This window comes from Brachyistius frenatus, unplaced genomic scaffold (genome assembly GCF_029030835.1).
Source record: "Brachyistius frenatus isolate BFR_SWC_R1_liver_20210118 unplaced genomic scaffold, ASM2903083v1 Contig_548, whole genome shotgun sequence".
NCBI classification, from domain to species: Eukaryota; Metazoa; Chordata; class Actinopteri; family Embiotocidae; genus Brachyistius; species Brachyistius frenatus.
The window spans coordinates 1-20,710 of record NW_027211147.1 but is presented as its reverse complement, the minus strand read 5'-3'; the positions used below and the strand labels follow the sequence as shown (position 1 = coordinate 20,710).

At 41.8% G+C, this 20,710-nt stretch overlaps 1 protein-coding gene across 2 annotated transcripts; it reads right to left on the bottom strand.

Moving 5' to 3' along the window:
* Positions 1 to 523: 523 nt before the first annotated feature.
* LOC138614678 (protein Aster-B-like) lies at positions 524 to 15,991 on the bottom strand. Of its 2 annotated transcripts, XM_069688240.1 has the most exons (19): positions 15,828 to 15,991; positions 14,799 to 14,819; positions 13,492 to 13,576; positions 13,174 to 13,277; positions 9,094 to 9,189; positions 8,807 to 8,887; positions 8,495 to 8,610; positions 7,848 to 7,983; positions 6,138 to 6,318; positions 5,910 to 6,053; positions 5,590 to 5,708; positions 5,065 to 5,207; positions 3,250 to 3,353; positions 2,773 to 2,988; positions 2,559 to 2,646; positions 2,082 to 2,093; positions 1,875 to 1,982; positions 1,364 to 1,481; positions 524 to 1,196 (listed from the first exon to the last, which is right to left on the bottom strand). In XM_069688240.1, the coding sequence occupies exons 1-19, from the start codon at positions 15,972 to 15,974 to the stop codon at positions 1,116 to 1,118; spliced, it is 2,100 nt and encodes a 699-aa protein (XP_069544341.1). In that variant the 5' UTR covers positions 15,975 to 15,991; the 3' UTR covers positions 524 to 1,115. The 2 variants fall into 2 exon arrangements, with proteins under 2 accessions (XP_069544341.1, XP_069544340.1); XM_069688239.1 differs by lacking the exons at positions 524 to 1,196; positions 1,364 to 1,481; positions 1,875 to 1,982 and having other exon boundaries at positions 1,990 to 2,093; positions 6,138 to 6,315.
* Positions 15,992 to 20,710: the final 4,719 nt, after the last annotated feature.

The window sequence follows — 20,710 nt, the reverse complement described above, 5'->3', positions numbered from 1 at the left end:
GGATTCCCCAGCGAAGCTACGCCCACACCGCTACATCAGCCTGCCACCTTGCTGAGGAGGACCTCGGGATTCCCCCAGCTAACCCAGCCCCCGCTGCGTGCTGCCTGCCTGTCGGTCCGTCAGCCTGCCAGCCGCACTCGCGGAGGAGCCAACTTCCGGCTTGGAGTGGAATAGCGCATACCCGCGCATTTGGACTCAGACATTTTGTGTGCGTCCTGTTGGTTTTCTATACCTCGGAGAAATAAAGGACTTGGTTCACCTGAGATTCCGCGGTTGTGTCTGCATTTGGGTTCGTTTAAAGCACACCTCTTAACACAGGAAGGTAATAGTTCACTCTGGAGGTTATCTCACATTGACATGCGTCATGGCTGGAATGTATGAACGGAGGATTGGAACATGACAAGAACACATTAATTGATGCAACAAAGACTTAAATAAGGTTAATCTAAAAACAGGAAGTTGTTGGTCTGTGAGCCGATGCAGTGAAGATAAAGGAAGAGAAGTAAGTCATGAAACACGGTAGTGACATGTGAATGTCTTTATTATCTCTGCAACAGACAAAGGAACTCACAGCTGGGACACCTCTGACTAACCCTGCTTGTTTTTATTCATAAATACATTCCCTCTGCCTGTAAATCACATCCTTCCTATCATAATGTCATAAATCAGAAGAGCAGTGCTCCTGTCAGAGGTCAGAATATCAGAGTATCAGAACATCCGGCCACAGAAAACAAACACAGCATCCAACAGGAAGCCTGAACACTCGGGGAACCAGCCCTGATCTACTCTCTCTCTCTCACACACACACACACACACACACACACACACACACACACACTCACACACACATTTATTTTTACACCTCTGAAACTTGCACAAATGTTTTATAATTCTGAGTGATTTCAGTTGGGACCAGAAGAAGCAGCATGCTGTGGCTCAGACTGATCTCTGTGATGGGGGCATGTGGGGGTGGAGGGTGCGGGGGTCCTGCCGCTGACTCCGCCCTCTGCAGGAGCCACCGTGGTGTTGGTGCTCTCGCACCTCCTGCAGGGTGATGAGGTCACCTGTGTCCAGTTTCAGGTTCACTAAAGGTCATCTGATTATTGCACATTATGTCACAGCTGTTCCTTCTGACTTCCTGACTCACAGGTGAAGTCCCTGATACTGTCGTGGAGGTTCAGGAGGGAGAGTCTGAGCTGCATGGAGAGGCAGAAGAGATGAACAGGAGGATGTTAGTTAATGATAGAGTGTATTCATAACAGAGTCCAGTCCTCTTCTCACTGAGACCATTACAACACCTTCCTACTGTGGGACACAGTTCCCACCTGGGAGCTAATGTCTGAACTGAAACATGTTTAGTCACCTCATCCAGCAGCAGCACTGCAGATCTGATTATCTCCATCCACCTGTGGAGCTCGTCATCATGGTGATGCTGCTGAGAGTCCAGCAGATGAGCCCAGTCCAGCTGTGTCTCAGGAGTCCTGCTGAAGACACACAGTCACACCGAGGAGAGGACATTCAAACACAGACAGGAAATATGCCGTCTGTCCTCCCGTGGATTCACATTATATTAGAGAATTATATTCTTCTATCAGAGAGTATCAGTCAGGTCACATGAGATCAGGTATCAACACTCAGGATTAGTTTTGGGTGAAGAAGTCTCAAATTTAAAAACTACCATAATAATCGGCGAACAAATGGAAAGCACACAATAAAAGAGACAGCTGAGATTCAGCAGCAGAAATTAATCCATTAACTGATTTATTGATATTATAGTGACCATATAGTGTACATGTGAGTACCTGTCCTGAGGTGTGTACCTATCCTGAGGTGTGTATCTGTCATGAGGTGAGTACTTGTCCTGAGGTGAGTACCTGTCCTGAGGTGTCAGCCTGAGCTCTGCAGACAGACTCTGTGTGGAGGTCTCCAGCATCCACAGCTTGTAGAGCAACATCATGTTAAGAAGGAGCAGCAGAACGAGGCTGCAGAGACAGACAGACAGACTGATGACCAGACAGACAGACAGATGACCAGACAGAGTGATGACCAGACAGACAGACAGACAGGTGAGCTAATAATACCTGACACAGATCCTACGGGATGCAGAAGACAAGAGGAGAAACAAAGAGATTATAACACAATAAATCTGCACACACAAATCAACACAATGTGGTCAAATGTTTTCTGTTTAAAAATACACAAAATATACAAAATATGAAACCCTGAAACAGAAGCAGCTGATCAGACATGTGACAGGAAGTGACATCATCACAGTGGAAGAACTCTTCATCAGTCAGTTCATCCACATCAAGATGAAACATGTCATCAAGTTCACTGATGTCATGTATGAAGTCAAAACTACAAAAACAACAGATTCTTAAACTGGACTCTTCTTGACTGACTGGTTGTCTCTGGTGCTCTGTGCTCACTGACAGAAGACAGTGAGGCTGAGGACACATGATGGAGACTGTTGATGGTGAAAGTGTGCAGTGTTTCACTCATAGCGTGAACTGAGCGTTACTACGTCAGTAAGAAGAGACCAACAGACGTAAACTCACACGAGGCTGCTGAGAAGCAGCAGTTTGGAGAAGTTGTAAAGTGTGAGGCCTCCTGGAGCATCGGGGGGGAGTTTGGTCTGAGTGGAACCTGAAGACAACAGGACGTGATTCTATGAATGATTTGAATGTACATGTTACAGGAACACTACATTTCCCATGATCCCTTTCCTTTTGTAAAGAGAGTACAGTATGTTCCTGACTACAGACCACTGACCTGCCACATGTTTGGTGTAGTGGACGTCCTCCTCCTCCTCCTCCTCCTCTGGTGTGATGACCGGATTCAGGACCTGGTCCATGTCTCCTGAAGGTCTGAAGTGATGGATGAGGGTTCGTGTCCTCCTCCGGCTTGATACAGTCCTCAGAACCTTGGTCCTGGGAGACTGTCTGTGAGGAACCATCATCACCACATCCAGCTTACTGAGCTCCAGTTCTGGAGGGGGAGGAGGGCAGAGGGAGGTAGGCGGTATGAGGGGGTCAAAGGTCATGTTTGGTTTGTGTGTATGTGTATGGGAACATCAAACGCCACAGCTGCTTTATATGTTCCAGTTATGTTTCCCTCAATGTTTAAGTTACAGTGGAGGCGAGCAGAGTCATGATGATGCTGAGTCAGGACCGATGATGTCATGGTGATGATGTCAGAACAGAGAAAGGGTTCACAGGTTCAAGTCGTTGTTGGTGATGAGGTTCTAACCCAAGTGTCTGAAGTATTGGTCCAGACCACTCCAGGAGTTCCTCTCAATGAAACCCTTCACCAGACCCCAGGGCTGCTTCCTGTAACAGAGCTCTGTGGACACCCTGTAGGACAGACAGACAGACAGACAGACAGACAGACAGACAGACACACACACACACACACACACACACACACACACACACACACACACACACACACACACACACACACACACACACACACACACACACACACACACACACACACACACACACACACACACACTTATAATAAACTGAACATGTTGGTGTCCATGCAGGCAGAAGTAAACATATGTTTGGTCCCATATTTTACTTCCAGTGTGTCTGAAATGAGACACTACAATGAGGTTAAAAGAATGGATTCCTGTCTCTTTATTGTCTCTTTATTTCTCTTTATTGTGTCTTTATTTCTCTTCATTGTCTCTATATTTTCTTTATTTCTCTTTATTTTGTGTTTATTTCTCTTTATTGTCTCTATTTTCCTTTATTTATCTGTATTGTGTCTTTATTTCTCTTTGTTGTCTCTATTTCTATTTATTTTTCTATATTTATCTGTAGTGCCTTTATTTCTTTTTATTGTCTCTTTATTTCTATTTATTTGTATTTATTGTCTCTATATTTTCTTTATTTCTCTTTATTTCCCTTTATTTCAATTTATTTCTCTTTATTTATCTGTATTGTGTCTTTATTTCTCTTCATTTTCTCTATATTTTCTTTATTTCTCTTTATTTTTCTTTATTTCTCTTTATTTCCCTTTATTTCAATTTATTTCTCTTTATTTATCTGTATAGTGTCTTTATTTATATTTACTTTTATTTATTTCTCTTTGTTTGTCTTTATTGTGTCTTTATTGTCTCTATATTTTCTTTATTTATCTTTATTGTGTGTTTATTTCTCTTTATTATCTCTATTTATCTTTATTTCTATTTATTTTTCTATATTTCTCTTTATTTCTCTTTGTTTGTCTTTATTGTGTCTTTCTCTTTATTGTGTCTTTATTGTCTCTATATTTTATTTATTTATCTTTATTGTGTGTTTATTTCTCTTTATTATCTCTATTTATCTTTATTTCTATTTATTTTTCTATATTTCTCTTTATTGTGTCTTTATTTCTCTTTATTTATCTGTATTGTGTCTTTATTTCTCTTTCTTGTCTCTTTATTTCTATTTATTTATCTTTTTTTTCTTTATTTCTCTTTATTTCTCATTGTTGTCTCTTTATTTTTATTTGCCTTCATTTTTCTTTGTTGTCTCTTTATTTCTCATTATTTGTATTCATTTGTCTTTATTTTTGTTGTCTCTTTATTTCTCTTTTGTATTTATTCTCTTTATTTTTCTTTATTTCTCATTGTCTATTTTTTATTTGTCTTTATTTGTATTTATTTGTCTTTATTTGTCTTTGTTGTCTCTTCATTTTTCTTTGTATCAATTTCTCTTTATTTCTCGTTGTCTATTTGTTTTATTTTTTTATTTCTCTTTATTTGTATTTATTTTTCTTTATTTCTGAGGGTTATTCAGTGATTTCCAGAGGACTTGTGGAGCTGCTCAGTAATTTTTGATCACATCCACAACATGTATGTCAGAAACGTTTCTCTCTGTTGGTGTGCTGTCAGTCCTATGGAGATCATTTGGTCTTATTTTTATGCATTGAAGAGCAGATTTCTGGCAGCGTAATTAAAATCAAGTTTAGAAGTAGAAACTTGTTAAGTGATGATAACATCTGTCAGTGTCAGATGGTTTAATCTTACGACACCTTTATTTATTGTCATGACGGCAAGGTGTTCCTCCTCACCTCAGTCGACATCTGTTCTTGGCCACTCTGGTGATCATGTAGCGGTTGAGGGTGTAGAAGTAGTCATGGTACGGAACATCGTGGGCGATCACCTCCGCATCCACTACGTAGCACTGGTTCTGCTGACTGGCCTGATACAGAGTCTGAAGTCCAACAGCACACAGTCAGACATCTGTACTGACAAACAGGGCTGCTAACAACAAGTGAGAACAAACAGCAGATTATTAAACTCAGTCAGGTTTCATATATCAACGATTCATCTGTCTATCCCTGTACCCAGAGGGTAGACGGGTTCAGGGGGTTGTGGAGTCCATCCCAGAGGAACGGTACTTCCTGTTTCAGTCAGTCACAGTAATGACATGGAGACAGTAACCCTGACGTACACAACATAATAACTCCACACCGACAGGCAGGTTTGAACCCAGAACCTTGCTGGTGGGAGCCGACAGGGCCGATCGCCGGCAATTATTACTTATTACTTCATCTTTTGAGCCTCAGAGCTACAAGCGTTGAACGTGTCCTAACCTGTGTTTCGGTGACCGTGGCTATCTTCGGAGCCAGAGGATTGTTCAGGGCGATGGTGTACATGATCTCTCTGCTCTGGTTCCCGTCTTCCTTTTTCCTCCAGGGTTGATACACCACATCTGTACCACAACATCATCTTAAAAGGTCCTAATCTTTATTCTTATTTTTAGTTTTAATATCCATCACAAGATATCTGTAAGTAAAACTCTGTTTCTAAAAATAGTGACTCTGTGTGAAATATAAATAAAAATCTCCCATAAACTCACATTTAATTTAAAATAGACCAAAGACAATATATCAAAGGGTCTGTCTGCTTCTACCTGAGAACCTCCTCTGCTCCCAGAAGTCCCTCATGAACTGGGACTCCGTGAACAGCAGACCGTACATGGTGTCCACGCCGAACCTGAACACCTCGTTGATGTACTGCCGGCCATGCAGGTCGTCATGGAAACCCTCCACCTCAGCTGCACACACCAGGTTTCAGAGTGAGAAGTGAACAAACATGAAGATATCAGCGTTGATCAACTCTTCATGTAATTTAATAACACCTTCATCATGAGTCTCCGAGGAGTCGCTGAGCTCGGTGGGCAGGTCTTCATTTTCTCTGAGGTCCGGTGATGGTAAGGGTGTGTGGCCTCTCTGATGTATGCTGAGGTTCACGGGGACAGTCTGGAGTTCAGTGTCAGAAGGAGGGCTGGGTGGATCCTCTTCATGTGGACCGTCACTCTGCTGGACCAGACAGAGTTCATAAGATCAGCTGGAGACATGAATGTCATGATCTGTTCCTCCAGAGGATGCTCCATCAGACATCGACTGTCAAGCTGTATGTCAAACTGTCTGTGAAACTGTCAAGCTGTCAGTCAAACTGTCAGCCAAACTATCAATCAAGCTGTCGGTCAAGTTGTTTTTCAAGCTGTCTATCAAACTGTCGGTCGAGCTGTCAGTCAAACTGTCAGTCAAACTGTCTCTCAAACTGTCTGTCAAATAGTTTTTTAAACTGTATGTCAAACTTTCAGTCAAGCTATCTGTCGAACTGTCTGTCGAACTGTCTGTCAAGCTGTCTGTCAACAGTCACGCTGTGAGTCAAACTGTCTGTCGAACTGTCTGTCAAACTGTCAGAGAAACTGTCAGTAAAAATGTCTGTCAAATTGTTTTTCAGACAGTCTGTCAACTGCCAGTCAAGCTTTCAATCAAACTGTCATTCAAACTGGCTGTCAACAATCAAGCTGAGTCAAACTGTCTGTCGACACACAAACTGTCAGTCAAACTGTCTGTCGAACTGTCTGTCTAGCTGTCTGTCAACAGTCAAGCTGTCTGTCAAACAGTCTGTCAAACTGTTAGTCAAACTGGCTGTCAAACTGGCTGTCAACAATCAAGCTATCAGTCAAACTGTCTGTCCAGCTGTCTGTCAACAGTCAAGCTGTCTGTCAAATAGTCTGTCAAACTGGCTGTCAAACTGTTAGTCAAACTGGCTGTCAACAATCAAGCTGTCAGTCAAACTGTCAGTCAAACTGTCTGTCAAACTGTCAGTCAACAGTCAAGCTGTCTGCCAAACTGTCAGTCAAACTGTCTGTCAAACTGTCAGTAAAAATGTCTGTCAAATTGTTTTTTAAACTGTCTGTCAAACTGTCAGCCAAACTGTAATTCAAGCTGTCTGTCAAACTGTCTATAAAACTGTCTATAACACTGTCAGTCAAACTGTCAGTCAAGATATTAGTCAAGCTGTCAATCAAACTGTCTGTGAAGCTGTCTGTCGAACTGTCTGTCAAACTGTCTATCAAACTGTCAGTCAAACTGTTAGTCAAATTGTCTTTCAAACTGTCAGTCAAACTGTTAGTCAAGATGTCTGTCAACATTTGAGCTGTCAGTCAAAGTGTCTGTAAAACTGTCTGTCAAATTGTCTTTCAAACTGTCAGCCACACTTTCTGTCAAACTGTCAGTCAAGCTGTCTTTCAAACTGTCAGTCAAGCTGTCAGTCAACTGCATGTCAAAATTCAAGCTGTCAGTCAAACTATCTGCTTCTAGTTTATACACACGTGGAGAGAAATGGTGAACACAGTCTCTGTGAACAAACATCACTCATCCTCTCATCAGTCCTGCTGCTGAGGTAAAATGCTGCTACTCACTGTCCCTCCACTGAGACATGGACACATCTGTCCCTCCACTGAGACTTGGACATGTCTGTCCCTCCACTGAGACATGGTACTCTCAGCAGGAGGGCTCCATGTCAAAGTTCAGCATGTTGTGCAGTAACTCACAAGGAGCGGAGGGCTGTTGGGCGGCTCCGGTCCATCGTTGTTAGGTGGTGCGGGGGGAGGCAGGGGAGGGCTGACGTCCGGTTGGACCTCGGTGTTCTGCTCGGTGTTGTCCTCCACAGGCAGGTCTTCACAGTACCTGCACCACGGAGATGGACAGCAGCTGTAGGTCAAGGTTACCAGCTCACTGCACACGGCCCGCACCGGGCTGCTCACATGCATGGACAGGATGGAGGTCAAGGGTCAAACTCTTCTTTACTGGGTCGCCTGAATGGTTGAGACCGAGTATCTGGGCTGTTTGAATCTCCAATAAATATGTATTACAGATTTAAAATGAACAGGCACACCTGTGTGTCTATTACTGCTGCTTCTTACTGATTCACCGGAGCATCACTGTGACTCAAAGATTCAAAGATACAGAGAAGAAACGCCCTCCCTCTGGACAGGAAGTACACTCTCATGACTCCATTTATCTCTGTGGACTAACCTTAATGATATATGACAGTAATTCATCTGAACTATTAACTCTGATGCTACCAGTATTTATCATCATGTCACGAAGAAAACCTTATTTTATTAAAAGAAAACATCCCATGAGATGGATCATGTGACGATGGAGCAGGATTTTATTGTTTGGGTTTAAAACTCACCCCATGGTGTTGAAGTCGTCATCAGGAGGGACGTAGTCCTCATCATCACTGGTCAGACCGAGTTCATTACCGTAACACTGATGGACAAAGTGCCACAGCTCTTTAGGACACAGAGGCTGGAAGAGGAAGTGAGACCACAGAGGAAGAGGAAGTGAGACCAGTCAACAGTTATTTTTTAAGACACCTGGTTTCTATCACAGAGCTGAAGAACAGCTCTTGTTCTTTGGGTTTCAGAGTGAATCTGCCAGTTGAAGTTGTTGAACGCTGCCTGGAGGTCGTGAATGTCAGAACAACACCGTTAGTCTGTCTCACCTTCTCCATCAGTGCGTTCTGCCACAGTCTGAACATCATCATGTAGGTCCGGTCCCTCGCCCCGAACGAGGTGAAGAAGTGCTGATAAAGAGGACGGTACAACAAAGGAGGTGGATTCATGAGCTGCTGTTAATAAGACATTCACTCCATTTAAATTAATGAATAGAACAAATACTCCCCCCCCCCATACACTGAGTTTAATGTAGCAGTCATCAGCAGCAGGTTTTTATAAAATAACCTCTTGTTGAACATCAGTGTGAGAGAAGAGAGGATGAAGAGCTGCTCACTTTTTCGTTGTCGGTGCACAGCTGGATGGCGTTTGGGATGAGACGGGCCGTCTTCTCCTTCGTCATGGAGCAGACGTCCTTCAGTCGAACCATCAGCTGGACAGGAAACAACACATAGTGTCACTGCTTGGGAAAGACTTCTAATTAAATAAATAACTTCCACAGTTCTACCCATGTGTGGTTATTTTAAATCAGACGTAACGTTATGCTTAAACCTTCATTTAAAATCTGTCTGTGGGTCGACATCATCATCCTCCTCTTCTAGCTGACGAAACTACTTTTAAACTTCAGTTGTAGCAGAAACAACAACAACAGAAACAACAACAGCAGAAAAAAAACAACCAACACAATGAAAAGAAAAATAGAAAGAAGAACAAAAGAAACAACAAAAATAGAAGCAACAAGAACAAAAACAGAAACAACGAAAACAACAAGAACAAAAATAACAACCATAGAAACAACAACAACAGAAACAACAACAAGAACCTCCAGACAGAAATAACAACAGTAGAAACAACAACAGAAACAACAACAAAGACATCCAGACAGAAAAACAACAATAGAAACAACAACCTCCAGACAGAAAAAACAACAACAACAGAAACAACAACAATAGAATCAACAAGAACAGAAACAACAAAAACAGGAACAACAATAGAAACGACAACAGAAAAAAAAATCAAGGATTTCCAGATAGAAACAACAACAATAGAAATAACAAGAACAGAAACAACAGAAACAACAACAATAGAAACAACAACAATGTAAACAACAACGGAAACAACAAAAACAACAGAAACAACAACAATAGAAACAACAATTAAAACTGCAAGCAGTGATATACGGGCCCTCGCACTCCCATGCGCCGCCTCCCCGAAGCTGTCTCCTCGACGTGCAGCGCACGAGGAACCACGTATCCCTGCTTAAAGTTGCTATTTTTGTCTCGTTTCCTGTCTCCAGCAGGGGGCGCTGGCGAGCCGTTTGGCCACGCCCACTCGCAAAACACATCAGATGTATTGTCTCACTACGCCGGATGTATGTGACACGTTTCATGAGGTTTCAAGCATCCTTTGACCTTAAACATCAACTTCCTGTGTCACGGCGAGACATCCAACTTTGCCGCATCGTCACGGCGACGCCCATTGACAAAGTCGAACGAATGTCTCAATATTTCATCAACTACATGTTTAGGTTATTGTGACCCAACTTTACATTCATGGGATCAACCAGCTCGACGTAGAATGTGAAAGTATGAAAAGTGTCATTTCCAGTGGCCAACAGGGGGCGCTATGACTATGAGCGAATATCACCCCACAGGGGTCTTCAGGGTGGGGCTGTTATCATACCTGTGCTGTTTGGAGAAGGCCGGTCCATGTACATAAGATTTAAGATTTTTATGAAAAACAATAGGGCTTTCCCACCGATGCTCGGTGCTCGGGCCCTAACAAGGACCTTGTGACAGCAGTGATGAAGATCATCAGTAAGGGTTCCTGTTCGGGCCCTAATTACGAAAAACAATAGGGCTTCGCACTATCGGTGCTCGGGCCCTAACAATTCCTTGAAAAACAATAGGGCTTCGTGCCATCGGTGCTCGGGCCCTAAAAAGAAGAAAAATAATATTTTTACAAAAAACAATAGGGCTTCACACCATCGTGCTCAGGCCCTAATAAACAACAGAAACAACAGCAATAGAAACAACAAAAGAAACAACAACAAGGACCTCCAGACAGAAACAACACCAGTAGAAACAACAACAACAGGAACAACAACAACAGAAACAACAACAAGAACCTACAGGCAAGAACCAACAACAATAGAAACAACAGAAACAACAAGAAGGACCTCCAGACAGAAACCTGCATCCTGAAAACAGACAGCAGTGATGAAGATCATCAGTAAGGGTTCCTGTTGGTTCTCTACAATTTGTGTACCAGCCTCATGTGGGAGTGGACGACACCCTCATCTACCTGCTGCAACGAGCTCAGTCTCACCTGGATGGAACCGGTGACTCTGTGAGAATCACTTTCTTTGATTTCTCCAGTGCATTTAACACCATCCAACCACTGCTGCTGAGTGAGAAGCTGCGGGTGGTGGGGGTGGACGTGTCCACCATCTCCTGGATCACTGACTACCTGACAGGCAGACCACAGTTTGTCCATCTGGGCAGTGTGCTGTCTGATACGGTGGTCAGTGGTATTGGAGCTCCTCAGGGAACTGTTCTGTCTCCTTCCTGTTCACCTTCTACACCACTGACTTCCAGAACAACTCAGAGTCAAGACATCTGCAGAAGTTCTCTGATGACTCTGCAGTGGTCGGTGTATAAGGGATGGACGGGAAGAGGAGTCAGTGGACGGTGTATAAGGGATGGACGGGAGGAGGAGTCAGTGGACGGTGTATAAGGGATGGACGGGAGGAGGAGTACAGGGCAGTAGTGGAGGACTTTGTGGAGTGAGCTGGTAGAAATCACCTCCTCCTGAACGTGGCCAAGACCAGAGAGATGGTGGTCAACTTCAGGAGGAAGACGACGGCTCCACAACCGCTGAGAGTTCTGGGAGAGGAGGTGGACATGGTGGAGGAGTACAAGTACCTGGTGTCTCCATGACAACAGACTGAACTGGAAGACCAACATCAATGCTGTCTACAAGAAGGTGATGAGTCGACTCTTTTTCTTGAGGAAACTTCGATCCTTCAATGTGTGCAGCCAGATGTTGGAGATGTTCTACCATCTGTTGTGGCCAGTGAACTGTACTTCGCTGTGGTCTACTGGGGGTGAGAGGTGGTGGTGGGGCCGGGGTGGGGAGGCAGCATTGGAGCCGGAGACACCAACATATCTAACAAACTGGTTAAGAAGGCCGGCTCCAACATTGGCTGCAATCTGGACAGTCTGAAAAAGGTGGTGGAGAGGAGGACGCTGAACAAACTATTATCCATATTGGATAATCCTGACCACCCTCTCCACCTGCTGCAGGGACAGAGGAGGACGTTCTCCAAAAGATTCATCCAGCTGCTGTCACAAGGACAGATACAGGAGATCATTCCTGATACAGGAGATCATTCCTGTCCATGACAATAAGACTGTACAATAACTCACCTCTGGCAAAATCCATCACACAACAATAACACTGTTGATTGTCTGTTTTCTTGTTTGTTTAAATCTTTGCACTATTGTTCAGTTAGTATTAATTTAATTTAATTATTCTATTTTATTTTATTCTATTTATTGTATATACTGTGCATTTTATATTTAATGTTTTACTGCTGTTTTATTGCTTTCCTGTATCTATAATGCTGCTGTAGCGAAAAAAATTTCCCCTTGTGGGATTAATAAAGTATCTATCTATCTATCTATCTATCTATCTATCTATCTATCTATCTATCTATCTATCTATCTATCTATCTATCTATCTATCTATCTATCTATCTATCTATCTATCTATCTATCTATCTATCTATCTATCTATCTATCTATCTATCTATCTATCTATCTATCTATCTATCTATCTATCTATCTATCTATCTTGGTTTTCTCCCCACGTTCAGATGTTCCACCAAAAAAGTTCTCCCTTACATTATTTTTCAAGGCTTCTGTTCCAGAATGATGTGATTGATTGAAATAAAGTCCACCCGGAGCCTTTTCCCCTCCAGCAGACTGACAGACTTGTGCAGCAGGACCACCGTGGTGTGGAGCACCAGTGGAGACACAGTCACAAACAGAGTGAAGTTTATTCCCCAGTAAATTTTAACACCACAGGACTTGGTTTTTCTCCCCTGATCTAACAGGACAAACAGGGCAGGTGTGTACAGGAAGTCCTCCACAGCTCTGCTGACAGATCCACTCAGATCTGAAGGATGTGATCAAATATCAGAACTACAGCCCAGTTTTTAAAGTCGGCCTCATCACAGGAGCTGGAAGACGGTCTGTCACTGGTGCTCGGACACATGGAGAAGAATAAACCCAACATACAAATACACAGCGTAAAGCCAGTCCTCTACCCCGATCCTATGGAACAAAATAATCAGCTTTGAATAAACAATGAATATTATACTATGTATTCAGATACAGTAGATGAGTGTCCTCACCAGGGTCTCCCATCGGAAGATGTTGCTATAGAAACAGATCCAGTTCTCTGAGACGTAGAGGCGTCCCTGCAGAAGGATGTCCCGCTGCAAGGCACACGAATAGTCTGGAGGGAGGTTCAGGTCAAAAGTCAAGAAACAGAAACATCAGAGCTCCAAAGAAGGGCGAGAAAATGAATCAGAACTGTCATCATGAGTCCAGTTCATAGAAAGAGACAGCTGGATGTCAGCAGGTAGCACAGGTGTGTAAACTGTATGTTAACATAACACACATGTAAACTGTATGTTAACACAACACACACCTGTGTGTGTCACACTCACCTACAATGAGGCGCTCAGTGTCGGGCAGCTGCTTGAAGAGCTTCCTGAAGTCTTCATTACGTTGCTTGTAGGTGGGACTCAACACCTGCAGAGGACAGCGACAGGGAGGCAAGACATATCTCTATTCATGTACACAATACACACACACACACAAAATACACTTATACTTCTTAAAACGCACACACAGGCCAAAGAAACTCAAAAGTGAGGTCACAAAAATATTTTTTTTAAAAAGAGAAAAAGGAAAAAAAGCCAGCAGTGTGATTCTAACAGAAATATCCAAACATTACATGAACTTATTATTAATTAGTTACCATTTCATGGAAAGAAGAAACATTAAAAATTATGAAACTTTGGAAAAATAGTTCTGAAAAATGAACACTTTCAGAAGAAAAGTTTATTTTCCCTACATGACATTAACACATAGTATTAACATGGATAATAATATAATCACTTCCTTAAATTTGGCCACACGTCTACTGTGGAGTTTATTCACATGTACTGTGTAGTTCATCATTGTGAATTTAAATGTTATTAAAATGGTCTGAAGAGGGGTTGGAAGTAAAACTATAAAATGTTCAGTTTCTATAAGATGGAGGATGTGGTTATAACAGTGAGATGGTTTATTTACAGTTTGAGTGTGATAATGAACTGAGGCTGTCGTTGACCACATCAACATGAATGTTAAAGTCACCACCATCATCACTGTATCTGAACTCAGCACTAAATCAGATCCAATCAGAGAGTTCAGCTCGAAACTGAGAGGCAGGAGCAGCTGGGAGATAAACAACAACAAACAAACAAACAAACAGTGTCTTCCAGTTCTGTGTGAGCGACAAAGAGTCCGACTTTCACATGACTTAGGGCTGAGTTTAGGTCTTAGGTTGATTGACAGCTTTGAGATGAAGATCACTCCTCCTCCTCCTGTATACTGACAGGAATGTGATTCTAATATGACTCTCCCTCTGCCAGACCTCCTGTTCTCTGTTCACTCTGTAGGAACAGCACCATCTAGTGGTGCACTGACACATTTCAGCAGATTTCTCTGGGCTGCAGATTAAAAACAAATTTACATGAAGATGGTTTCATCTGTTGACAGGGATTATAGGAGTAAAGAAATGTTATCTATTTATTAAAAGTTATGTAAAGGTATAAAAACAGAAGAGTTTCTGTTGTCTGTTCTCCATGTTTACTGAGATGGAGCCATACAGCCGTTCATGTTCACAGATAAAATACATCAGCCATCCTCAGGTATGAAAACATCACATGACTAAAAGTTTGACAGAAGATGAGCCAGTTGGACTTACGTTGTACCAGCTGGGACTCTTCTGTTGTCACAGCACAGAGGGTGGGGGTGGGGGAGTGGGGTGGGGAGCAAACAGAGAGAAGTGAATTAAAGTTGTAGTAATATATTGTTAACAGTGTGCTTCAACTAACAGGCAGCTACATTATCTAAAGGCACTAAATCATGTTTCAGAATCTCAGATGTCTGACTGACTAATAACAGCGAGTTCACACTGCTTTTTAACAAACATCACACATCACTCCTACATACTGTACGTGTCACAGTGTCAGTGTGACCTCTCAGACAGGTACCTTCAGTCACAGGTGAGACGTCACATTCAGGCAACATAGAAGACATTAAAATACAGACTTAACTAAAAACACAATATACACCTGAATAGGTGATTCATTATAGAGATGTACTGAACACACAGTATGTTAATTCTGGTTCAGGTGAGTCGACTTCCACAAACAATTCATTCTGCTTCCAGGTGTGTGTTTCTGTCAGAACAGTTTGACTCTGACAACACTTCATTTGAAGAATTCATTTAAAATGTGATGCACCTTTTATAAACACAGTGTAACATCATTAGAGCAGTTTATGGAACAAACAGTCTGATAACAGGAAATCACTGTATCAAAACATGATATCACTGTATGAAACAGAATATCCCTGTATGATAACATGATATCACTGTATGAAACAGGATATAACTGTATCATGACATGATATCAATGTATGATAACAGGATATCACTGTATCAAAACATGATATCACTGTATCATAACAGGATATCACTGTATCATAACATGATATCAATGTATCATAACAGGATATCACTGTATCAAAACATGATATCACTGTATCATAACATGATATCACTGTATCATAACATGATATCAATGTATGATAACAGGATATCACTGTATCATAACAGGATATCACTGTATGATAAAAGGATATCACTGTATCATAACATGATATCACTGTATCATTCTAGGATATCAGTGTATGATACTGTGTACAGGGGAACATCAATGGTTCTGCTCACCTTGGAGTTCTTGCCCCCACTGCGGGTGCTGGTGCTGGTTGGATGAACAGACTGGGAGCAGGTCCGTTGGTGCTGGGTGGTCTGTGACTGGTCGGGAGAGGTGGCAGAGCGATCAGAGGCCTGGTCTGATGAACCCTTCTCCACCATGTTGGTTTCAGCCTTGAGATGGGGCGGAGACAACAGGACAAGTGAGAAGGCGGGGGGGGGGGGGGCTTCGACTGGAGTTAGTGACACAACTGAAATCAAGAGAAACACCTTGTTTGTTCATTTCAGTGTGTGAAAGCATCATTAGTCCCACCTGCATCTGCACAGTAACAACACACTGGATAGTGTGCCCGAAAAAACAGCTGGATTCAATTCAACTAAGTTTTATTTATAGAACATCAAACACAGGTGTAACAACACAATGACGTTTAACAACATGATAAAGACTAAAGTCACAGTAAAGACTAAAAACGCGATAAAGATTAAAAACACAATGGAGATTAACAACAAGACTAAAAACTAAAAAACAAGACTAAAAAAAATCAATCAATACTAACAACAGTAAACACTAAAAACACAGTAGTCTAACAATATAGTCTAACAGCAGAGTAAAGACTAACAACAGTAAAGACTAATAACACAGTAAAGATTAACAACAGTAATGACAAAAAACTGTAAATATTAACAACAGTAAAGACTAACAACAATGAAGACTAACAACAGTAAAAACTAACAACAGGATGACTAACAACAGTAACGACTCACAACAATGAAGACTAACAACAGTAAAAAATTAACAAAAGTCACGACTAGCAGCAGTAAAGACTAACAACAGTAACGACTAACAACAGTAAAAATTAACAAAAGTCATGACTAGCAACAGTAAAGAATAAATACCGCAAAAACAAACAACAGTAAAGATTAACAAAAGTAAATCCTATCAGTAGCGACTAACAACAGTAAAGACTAACAACCGGATGACTAACAACAGTAAAGACTAACAACAGTAACGACTGACAACAGTAACCACTAGCAACAGTAAAGACTAACAACAGCAAAGACTAACAACAGTAAAGAATAACAAAGGTAAAGATTAACAAGAGTAAATATTAACAAAAGTAACAACGGTAAAGACTAACAATAGTAAAGACTAACAACAATGAAGACTAACAACAGGAAAGATGAACAACAGTGAAGATTAACAAAAGTAACGACTAACAACAGTAAAGACTAACAAACGTAACGACTAACAACAGTAAAGACTAACAACATTGAAGACTAACAACAGTAAAAACTAACATCAGGGCGACTAACAACAGTAACGACTAACAACAATGAAGACTAACAACAGTAATGACTAACAACAGTAAAAATTAACAAAAGTCATGACTAGCAACAGTAAAGAATAACAACAGCAACAACAAACAACAGTAAAGATTAACAAAAGTAAATCCTAACAGTAGCGACTAACAACAGTAAAGACTAACAACAGGATGACTAACAACAGTAAAGACTCACAACAGTAATGACTAACAATGGTAAAGATTAACAAGAGTAAATATTAACAAAAGTGATGACTGACAACGGTAAAGACTAACAACAGTAACGACTAACAACAGTAAAGACTAACAACAGTAACGACTAACAACAGTAACAACTAACAACAGTAACGACTAACAACGGTAAAGACTAACAACGGTAAAGACTAACAACAGTAACGACTAACAACAGTAAAGACTAACAAAATTAATGACTAAAAACAGTAAAGACTAACAACAGTAATGACTAACAACAGTAAAGACTTACAACAGTAAAGACTAACAACAGTAACGACTGACAACAGTAACCACTAACAACAGTAAAGACTATCAACAGTAACCACTGTTTTGTTAAAGACTAACAAAAGTAACGACGAACAACAGTAAAGACTAACAACAATGAAGACTAACAACAGTAAAAACTAACATCAGGACGACTAACAACAGTAACGACTAACAACAATGAAGACTAACAACAGTAAAAAATTAACAAAAGTCACGACTAGCAACAGTAAAGACTATCAACAGTAACCACTGTTTTGTTAAAGACTAACAAAAGTAACGACTAACAACAGCAAAGACTAACAACAGTAAAGAATAACAAAGGGAAAGATTAACAAGAGTAAATATTAACAAAAGTAACGACTGACAACGGTAAAGACTAACAATAGTAAAGACTAACAACAGGAAAGATGAACAACAGTGAAGATTAAAAAAAGTAACGACTAACAACAATGAAGACAAACAACAGTAAAAAATTAACAAAAGTCATGACTAGCAATAGTAACGAATAACAACAGCAACAACAAACAACAGTAAAGATTAACAAAAGTAAATCCTAACAACAGTAAAGACTAACAAGAGTAAAGATTAACAGAAGTAACAACTGACAACGGTAAAGACTAACAACAGTAAAGACTAATAACAGCAAAGACTAACAAAAGTAACAACTAACAACAGTAAAGACAAACAACAGTAAAGACTAACAGCAGTAACAACAGTAACTGTACAGGGATGCATTAGTGCACATGGCATGGGTAGCTTGAACATCTGGAAGGAAGCATTAATGCTGAATGATATATTCAGGTTTTGGAGCAACATATGCTGCCATCCAGAAAACGTCTCTTTCAGGGAAGGTCTTGTTTATTTCAGCAGAACAACGTCCTACCACATTCTACACGTATCCCAACAGCATGGTTCTCTAGTAGAAGAGTCCGCTGATAAACTGGCCTCCTGCAGTCCAGACCTGTCAATCATTGAAAACATCTGGAGCATCAGGACATGAACAATACAACAAAGGAGACCCTGAACTGGTTGAGCAGCTGGAATCCTCTATCAGGCAAGAATGGGACTACATTTCTCTTTCAAAACTCCAGAAACTGGTCTCCTCAGTTCCCAAAGGTTTCCAGAGTGTTGTTAAAAGAAGAGGTGATGCAGCTCAGTGGTGAACATGATCCTGGAACAACTTTATAGAGACGTGTTGCTGCATCAGATTCAAAATGAGCAGATATTTTAAAAAATACAATACATTTCTAAGTTACATTTGACATGTTATCTTTAGTCTATCTGCAATAAAATATTAGTTTATCTGAAATGCAAATCATCACATTCTGTTTTTATCTACATTTTACACTACAACCCAATTTTTTTGTAAATACAAGTTTATTTTTCAACATTTTGCAGAAGAATTCCACATTAGAAAGGAAATAGGATCAGTTATGAAAAGAGTTCAATGCACCTGATCAGTCCCAGAGCCGCTTATTAAACTGACCTCCTGCTTCGCTCTGAGTCCGGACGGAGAACAGGTGATGCTAAGCGAGACTGTCTCCTCTGCATTGCAGCTCTCAGTCAAAGGTCACGTTACAAACAGGTCTGAGCTGGAGAGGTCATGTGGATGATAATCAGGTGTCTTCCCACCGCTGGATAAAACAGGGCGTGACACCAGTACTGAAGATTGACTGATGTATCACTCCTCCAACTTTAACTTTAACACTTCATCCCTCTACATCAAAAACATCCGATTAGATTAACACTCCCATTTTAAACTGTCATGCTTCGCCTGTGCGCAAGTTCAACATATGTGTGTTTAAGATGGCGCCGTGCTAGTGGCAGCCTGTTACAGCAGCTCCTCCGAGTGTGTTTTGTTTTAAGTATTTTTCTTTCTTTCTCGTCTTGGGAGTTGCTTTTTTTTTCTTTCACGTGTGTTAAGTGACGGTCAGACAATGGACCGTAACTTTTCTACTTTTCTGGTGGCTCTTCTTCTACTTTTTTCCTTCTTCGTAACGGAGAGCTACGCACAGTGGACCGGGGCCATTGTTTACTCTCGTGATCAGCTGATCGCGCTGAGTAGACCTCTACTGCTGCTGCCCGGAGCGAGGCCTGAAATCCCCGTTGAACTTCGGAGAAGACGTCGGGGTTGCAGAGCTGGAGCTAAGCTGAAGGCGAAGAGGAGGAAATATAAAACATCGGTACCAGAGATTTTAATGAGGAACGTGAGGTCGTTGGCCAACAAGACGGACGAGCTTGGCGTGCTGGTAAAGACCCAGCGGGAATACCGGGAGTGCAGCATCATGTGTTTCACCGAGACATGGCTGCACTCACATTTCCCGGACCACAGCGCGGCCGTACCGGCTTCAGGACCGTTCGGGGGGACGGAGACGTTGTTCAGAGCGGCAAGAAGAAAGGTGGAGGGATTGAAGTCTATGTGAATGAGAGGTGGTGTAATCCCGACCATGTGTGTGTGAAGGAACATTTCTGCAGCCCGGACATTGAACTTCTAGCCGTGGGGATGCGCCCGTATTATTTACCGAGGGAGTTCTCGTCCGCCATTGTTATCGCTGTGTATGTTCCTCCATCAGCTGACGTAGAGGCAGCAGTGGACACCATCCACTCCACTGTGTCCAAACTGCAGAATCAGCATCCCGGTGCATTTTTGTTAGTTACTGGAGACTTTAACCAGTCTGGATAAAGTACTGCCAACTTTGCACCAGTATGTGAACTGCCCCACACGGAACAATAAAACTCTGGACTTACTGTATGCTAATGACATGGATGCATACAGTACTGCTGCCCTTCCCCCACTTGGTAGGTCGGATCACAACCTGGTCCTGCTGACTCCCAAGTATGTTCCTCTGGTGCAGAGGCAGCCTGTAACCACCAGGACTGTGAGGAGGTGGACACAGGAGGCTAAAGACGCCCTGCAGGACTGCTTTGAGTCCACGGACTGGGATGTGCTGTGTGGACCACATGGGGAGGACATCAACAGCAGGACGGACTGTATCACAGAATACATCAAATTCTGTGAACACACCACCGTACCATCCCGAACTGTACACTGCTTCCCCAACAAAGAGCCGTGGA